The 8124-nt window shown below is 45.8% G+C and overlaps 1 protein-coding gene across 1 annotated transcript; it reads right to left on the bottom strand.

The window, feature by feature from the left end:
* Positions 1-353: 353 nt before the first annotated feature.
* Positions 354-3726, bottom strand: LOC121574787 (inhibin beta B chain). Its single transcript, XM_041887356.2, has 2 exons — positions 2262-3726; positions 354-1489 (listed from the first exon to the last, which is right to left on the bottom strand). The coding sequence occupies exons 1-2, from the start codon at positions 2650-2652 to the stop codon at positions 690-692; spliced, it is 1191 nt and encodes a 396-aa protein (XP_041743290.1). The 5' UTR covers positions 2653-3726; the 3' UTR covers positions 354-689.
* Positions 3727-8124: the final 4398 nt, after the last annotated feature.

The following is an 8124-nucleotide window of genomic DNA, read 5'->3' as shown; positions in this document are numbered from 1 at the left end:
TCTTTCCGTCAGGTGTCATTTGTGTGTGACCACATGACTGACCCGAACGCTAAGAGCATTCAGTACTATTCACCGTTGGCATGTTCAGCAGGACTAGTTACCAGACCTGGGTTCAAATACATGTGTAATTGATTATTTGATATTTAGATACTTATTTTCTGTGTATCTCAGTATTTTTCAAATTGAGAATTCTATTGGAAGTATTTGAAAGTATTATCAAATACTTATTTCAAATACTATTTTCAAATGCCTGGGAGTGTATTTGAGTCAGTGTATGTAAGTATTTTCAAATACTTTCCAAGTGTATTTCCAAATACTTTCCAAGTGTATTTCCAAATACATTACAATATTCAACTACTTGTCTTTCAAAAAAATATATATATTGAAATACTTACTTCAAAATGTATTTGAAAGTAATTGAAATACCCTATATAGTATTTGAACCAGGTCTGCTAGTTACAAGACATTGAAGTCTCATTCTCAAACATTCTCACTTTCTGTGCAAAAACCCTCTATCGAATTGATAGAGAAAGAATATCTAAAATTATTCTGTGTGTGTGTGTGTGTGTGTGTGTGTGTGTGTGTGTGTGTGTGTGTGTGTGTGTGTGTGCCGGTGTAACAAATTAAATCTAGTCTTCTCAGACTAAAAGCATCATAAACTGAATGTCTGGTCTTTCTCTTCTATGTGTTTACGTGCAGCCGCAGGACTCTACGATCATATCAGGGACGTCGGTCTTGACGATGCTGTGCTGTGAGTTGAAGTAGACCATAGACAGAGGCCTGCGCTGGATGGGCACACAGCAAGAAGACACCGCTGAATTGATGCCGTTGGCTTTGAGCTGGCTGAACACTGTGGCGTGGAAAGAAGACGCGATGCCCGGAGACCCGGCCAGGGCCTGGGGACACTGGCCCATACAGTAGTTCATATGGTACCCTTCAGGCGCTATGATCCAGTCCTGCCACTGGATATCCTTGAACTTGACATAGAAGTCCTTCTTGCAGCAGACGCTGACGTTGTCCCCGCAGCGCAGGGATCTCCTCTGGAGGATGTGCTTGGAGTCGTCACGGAGCCGCACCTGGGCCACCACGAACGGCTGATGGGCCATGTCCATGGACTTACCCAGCTCACACAGGTTCTGGCCCTGGCCCGGCTCAGACCCGGCCTCCTTGCAGGTGACCTCAAGCTGTAGCCGCCGCTTGCCCCCGTCCATGAAGGCCTGCAGGGTGTGGGTGATGGGGAAGGTATGCCAGTTGCTCTGCTGCGCATCCAAGATCTTCTCCAAGAGGACGGTGCGGTTGGAGCTGCCCTCCCCAGAGCCAGACAGGTAGATGTGGGCTGTGGCAGTGGGGCGGGGGCCCCGGTTAGGGGTGTCGGAGGAGTGGACATACAGCCACAGGGCAGACTGAAGCACCTGGATGCTGTGGTCTCTCTCCTGCAGGAACTGGAAGGTGAGGCCTGACGGGGTGCCAGTAGTGGTGTTCATCTCATCTAGATCACAGAGAGAAAAGACAGAGCAGAGAGAGGTAATATTTTTAAAAATATATTTAAAAAAAATGTTTGTCATTTAGCAGACGCTCTTATCCAGAGCGACTTACAGGAGCAATTAGGGTTAAGTGCCTTGCTCAAGGGCACATCGACAGATTTTTCACCTAGTCGGCTCGGGGATTAGAACCAGCGACCAACGCTCTTAACCACTAAGCTACCTGCCACCCAAGACCGATTTGTCATCTTTCAAAGTGTAAACAGCCTTTCAGGTCCATTCTATAAGTGATGCCAATACATCTCAAGCACTACATTCGACAATTATGCAAGTCAAGAACTACATTAGATATATTTAACTAAAACGTATAAACTGATGTTTATGTTGTTTAGTTGTATGAGTTATTTCAAAGTTATTTCAAACCATCAAAATGGATTCATTAATATTTTATATTGAAATACGCAAGAGAAAAGAGGTGTGTGATAAGCACCTGATTTTAGTCTCGAGCGTTACCAACTTCTGCGTAAATCAAGGTTTGAGGTCACATAGCGCACGGAAGCTTGAGGTACCTTTAGGTTAAAGAGGTATCTTAAGTCAGGGTTTCAATGTAAATAAATGTGTGAGCTCTGTATTTCAATGTACATGGTTTATTTACATTGTTCCAAAAGCGCATTCGATACCAGTACATTGGAGTTCATAACCAACAAAGGATAATAAAGTGCACATACGGTTCCACTAGTATACACTACGATATAATATATATTTTTTAAGTACACTTACCCATTTCTGCGAAGCTCACTATTTCATATCCCGGATCTTTGGTTTCCTTGATCTTGTTTTCAAGTTCAATGGTGCCGTCCGGTCTGACACGTCCCTTGTGCAGTTTGCGGAGCGCGGTGAGAAGTGCCGCGCGGGGCACCGTCGATGTGATGTTTGGTCTCTCTTTCAGGTGTAGCTTGTTCAAGATCTGCTGCTTGGCGATTTCAACCAGGAGCCTCTGCTCCGAATCCTTCTCCATTAGCGGCATGCCGCAAGACGCGCAGCCCGGCGTGGTCCCTGCCGTGGCCGCAGCCTCCAGGCCCATCACCAGCAGAGTAGTCATCAATAAATACATTGGCAATGTTGAAAATGAAGAGAATGGAATGTTGGTGGAGTCTCGAATACTATGCATTTTAAAGACAGCAGGCGTTGGTAAAAATAATCGATCAAATGGAAGAAAACATGTTGAAATATGTGTGGTCCCTGAGTTGGTTGCTCTTGTATTTAACAAGTTCCTGAACTCTTCCAGTCAGCAGGTGCTTGTTCCCGCAGGTGGATGCCTCGAATACAACGGTTAAGAGAGCATGAGTGGTACTTCAACACCTGATGATGCTCCCCATATCTGGGTTAATCTACCAGAAGTTGTGACACGTTAGAGGGAGGCACATCAAGGAAATTACAGGCACTGCACTGTCTCGCTCTGTTTATTTTTCTTAGGCACAAACACACACACACACACACACACACACACACACACACAAACACACACACCACGTAAGCAGAGAAAGACGTGCAAGAATGAGCGAGAACCATGACACATGCGCTATAGCGCACAGTGATCAAAGAGGCCACATTACGCACAGTGCTTTTAAGGTTAAAATAAGACATAGGCTATATTATCGATTCCAGCTATCACACCACTATATTACCGAATAATAAATTATAATAGCCAAACACCTGTGGCATGTCATGCCACGTAGACCTGTAGCTGTTGCCAACTTTGACACATCTTTTATTTGAATGATGGCATGACGCCCAGGGATTAGTCAGCGCGACCCTTCACATTGAAGTGACCAGATCAAAGTACAGCAAACTATTAACTTTACCCCAGTTAGTTACCACTCTTTAATCAATCTCTATCTGGTCAGATAGGCTTGATAATGTAAGTAAATATGATGCAATTAATTAGGCCTATTGCTCTGTCGTAAAAAATGTCCTGCAGAAGGGAAGGGAGTGAGGGGCGGGTGGAGCAGGTGGGAGAAAATATTGATAAGTGCAGTATCCTTTCTCTCTGAACATGAACTTGAAATTGTACTAATGTTGATTTTTATGTTTATTTCTATTCTACTCTATTTAATTTCTTTATCATGTATTTGACCATGTGAGTCCGTATGTGCGCAGGTGGGTCTGAAATTGATAGTCATTATGGGCTATATTTTTTGTCTGCATACTTCAACTGTTGTATTTTTACCCAATTGCAAAACGGTGTCAATAAACTCATAAAACAGGCGTTTTGAAGTTATGCACGCCTCACAGCAGGTGAACGAACACGTTGGTGCTAAGGGTACAGGTTCTAAAAATGTGATCAGGTCATGACAGTAGCCTAGATTACATTTACAAGAGGACATTAATAAAATACTGAGTTTGTTCCACGTGTTTCTGCGTACGTAGGCCAGCAGACCAATAGGGCTGCCTGCCCACTCAATGTACACCAATAACATAAATAGCCTACACTGTAAGAAATTGCTGTACATTTAGAGCGACAACTTTACAGTTAGCTACTGTAATTCTATATTACAATACAGCACTGTAAAGAGCAATACATTATGGGAGGCTCAGTGGCATTCCGCTACAATGCTGTATATTACCAGCAGCATACTGTGAATTATGGTGCATTTTTTCTGAAAGTGTTGTGGTCGGGAAAGAATCTCTGGCTCATTAACATATTTGGAGGCGTGCCTTGTAAGAGGCTATATTTGTTGCACCTGTCAGTGAGAATGATGTACTGCACAGAATACAGTACCATACCGTATTTTGGAATCTAAAAACCTTGTAATGTAAATCTACAGTTATTTACCGGATACTGTGCTGCCAGTATTTTCCTGTCATTCAGTACAACCCCACAGAATACAGTACCATGCTGTATTTTTGGAGCGCCAAAAACGTTTTGAACACTAGTGGGTGCATGGCATTGTGGTTTCTGGCTCATTAACATGTACAAGTTACACAACATAGCAGTGAACTGAACGGCCATCAGGTAAAAAAAAGAATGGGCCTTGTTTGGGGGCGGAGCTCATTAGAATAATAGACAGCAATGTGCTTTGCAAGTGGGCGGCAGGTAGCTTAGTGGGTAAGAGCGTTGTGCCAGTAACCGAAAGGTCGCTGGTTCTAATCCCAGAGCCGACTAGGTGAAAAATCTGTCGATGTGCCCTTGAGCAAGGCACTTAACCCTAATTGCTCCTGTAAGTCGCTCTGGATAAGAGCGTCTGCTAAATGACTAAAAATGTAAATGTTAATTTGTCATTTACATTTTGGTAATTTAGTAGACACTTATCCAGAGCAATTTAGTCAGTGCATTAAAAACCCCTAGAGTCGATTGACGCACCCATGGATCACACGGTGACATCATTTTGAATATTGAATTGCTCCCTGTGTGTTTTTGCTAGAGACTTAGCGTTTCTTGTGGTGGCTGTAGCTCAATCCCTTCTTTCCTTTATGCCTACTCCATAACATTGGGCGGGTGAAAGCGGCCTTTTTCTACACGAGAGGATCCGGACAACATCATCACGAAATCGTCTATAAAACCCGAACCATGTGAGCTACAAACCAATAAGTCACCAATATCGAAAGGGGAGACTGGTTGTTTGGCTCTATGACATCTACTAGCTTTACAGCAGTCATCTGAACTCTCTGTCTCGGACGTCCTCATTTCGAACAGGTTTGTCTGGACAGTCGGTTTTGTAAGAAGACCTCTTCGAAGTGAGGATGTCCGAGCCAGAAGGTTCAGATGAGTTCAGATGAACTTGCAAGTAGCCCGCTTAACTACAAGAACATTCTCGGTAAAGGTAACACAATATTTTTACTTGCTATGACTGTGATATGTTCTTGTTTATCTACCATGGTTTAAAACCCCTGTAGGTCTAAGCCCTTAGATTGCAATATCTACTAAGCTAGCATATGGAATTGTTTTAAGATGGTCATAAAATGCATAATTTATCCATTTGATTTTGAATTTTAGGAACCCCTGTAGGTATAAAAAAATATATATACGAAAATTATTTGATGAACATTTTAATTTAGCCTTTACTGCTATATCTCATAAAAACGCATTGAATAACACATTAATAAATGGCAAAACAGAAATTAGAAAATTAAATAATAAGGAAGAAGGTTTTGAAATATCTGTCCTTATATCTAAGAGATAGAAGAACACTTAGGGAAAACATAGAGCGTCTGCTAAATGACTAAAATGTAAATGTAAATGTAATATTGATTTTTTTTTACCCATGTTTGGTCACGTTATTTTTGGCACATTTTATGCACTGTGACGTCACGAGAGGCTACACAGCTTTCAGCGGGATTGCTCAAGTAGTGCAAGGAGACAAGGTTCAAACAAAACAAGGATTTTATTATAGGTCTTGGGAAATTAACGAAAATATAACAAAATTCTGATCTCTTGTGGCTCTTTAAGGGTTAACAGTTCAGGGATGTCTCTTCCACATCCAAAATCATAATTCTCACTCGCTCAGATAACTTTTCCCCAGCCTTACTGTAGTCCACGTTGCAGCTAGTGGCCAACCCAGCAAAAAGTCCTTCCAAATGTCTCTCACGTATTTCCACCGGTGCATATATCCAAAGGTGAGTATTTCCCAAAGGTAAGTATCTCCAAATCCTTATATTCCTCATGGAAGTGGACGTGCAGCACTCTTGTCCTCCAGAGAGCCCAGGTTGGAGACTGTGTCTCTTCACCCCCCACACACCCTCTCAGTGTGTCTCTTCCCTTCCCAAACCTTCAGCTCATCAGCTCCTCATTTGTTTCAGCTGCGTGGGAAGATTGGCCATAGAGGGGTGGAGTTCCCGACCATACCAGCAGATGGAGCCATAGCTGTCTGGGTTTGCAGCCACCTCAGGGGGATGTAACGTCCCTCCAGGACACAGCCTCTCGTGACATCACACATCCCCCTCCTCGGGACCGACGTCCTCGTCGGGGTAAAGGCAGCGAAGAAGGCATCACGCCGGGAGAGGGCGTCCGCATTGCCGTGGTGCTTGCCAGACTGCTCTCTCTTCAACTCCTCCAACTCTAGGACCAGGGACTCAGCCTCCTGTTGTCTCTCCTTGAGTTTCTTACTGAACGCATCAGCCTTGGTTTTAGCAGAGTTTAGCTTCTGTTGAGCAGCTTTCAGTTCCTTCTCTCTCTCTGCCTCCGCATTCTTCATCTTGTTCTCCAACACCTTGTACTTCTCCTCTGCCTTCTTCTGGACCTCCTTACTACTGCGCAGGGTCTCCTCACACTCCTCGATGGTCCTGCGCAGCCTCTCCAGCTCCTCCTGTTGCTTATGGAAGGAGCTCTGTTGGAGTTTAGCCTGGAGGATATCTAACTCTTCTGTCTTCATGTCTAACTGTTGCTTTAACAAACGATACCTCTCAGCGGTCCCCTTCAGACCAGACAGTTCTTTGTCCAGATTCTGTAGCTCCGTCTCTGTGTCGGTCTGGGCACCTGCCATCCCTATCCGAGCCCGGGCGGGAGTGAGTAATTCGGAGGATTGCACCGGAGCCTTCCCAGGATGAGTCTTGCCTCTCCGTTTCCGAGGTACTCGGGTTATCCTCTCCTGAGACTCTCTCCAGAGTGGGTAAAAGGCTGGGCAGTCTCGTCCAATTAGGACAGGGACGGGGAGGGAATCAACCACCCCCGCCGTCGTGTGTATGGTTCCCCGTGTGCTGGTCATTGTAAGTTCAGTAATGGGGTATTCTCTGGTGTCCCCATGGACACAGGAAACTGGGAGGACTTTCCCCGGGGTCAGACACGTTGGGCCCACCAAATCCTTACGCACCAGGGTGGCCCGGCTACCAGAATCCAGTAAGGCCTCCCACATCATGGTGATTCACAGTTACCGGGCAGGTGGGGGGTCGATCTGGGCCGCCATCTACGACTCCCAAGAGCGAGGCAAAACGGTGTGTGGGTGCTGCGCTGGAGGACTCCGCAGTGGGCATAGGTTCATCGGCTGGTTTCCCACACTGCCAGGAGATATGTCCCATCTCCCCACACCGGTAACACTGTCGAGTTTCCCCCTCCTGGTGTACTCTTCTTGGACCCGCCTGGTTTCTGGCTCCCCCTGGAGCCGGGATGAGTCCTGACGTGGCTGGGTTCGAGACCTTGGGGTCCTTTGGACGGGTTCTTCCCATTTGTGGTGGGGCCGCACTCCTGGGGTCTTTCCGGGAAGCATTCAGCATCTCCGCTGTGGCCTGGTACTTTTCCACAGCTTCCACGGTCAGATCAGCCGTGGTCAAGGCCTGTTGACTGATGAACCGTTTTTGCCTCATAAGGCAGGGCGCGTAGGTAACGATCCACCACAACGGCCTCCACCACCGCCGCTGCTGTATTCCTCTGCGGATCCAGCCATTTCCTTGCGATTCGGACAAGTTCATGCATCTGCGCCCGAGGAGGTTGGTCTGGTTGGAAGGTCCAGCTGTGAAAGCGCTGGGCCATACCAAACTTTGTGAGTCCATATCTGCTGAGGATCTCAGACTTCAGGGCATCATAGTCAGTAACCTGGTCAGGGCCCAGGTCCCGGACAGCATTCAGCGATTCCCGGTTAGGAAGGGGGCTAACAGACCAACCCACTGTTGCTTGGGCCAGGCTTCCCTAGTGGCCGTGGCCTCAAAT

This window comes from Coregonus clupeaformis, chromosome 10 (genome assembly GCF_020615455.1).
Source record: "Coregonus clupeaformis isolate EN_2021a chromosome 10, ASM2061545v1, whole genome shotgun sequence".
NCBI classification, from domain to species: Eukaryota; Metazoa; Chordata; class Actinopteri; order Salmoniformes; family Salmonidae; genus Coregonus; species Coregonus clupeaformis.
Note: the sequence above shows the minus strand (reverse complement) of the source record. Positions and strands in the feature narration are given on the sequence as shown.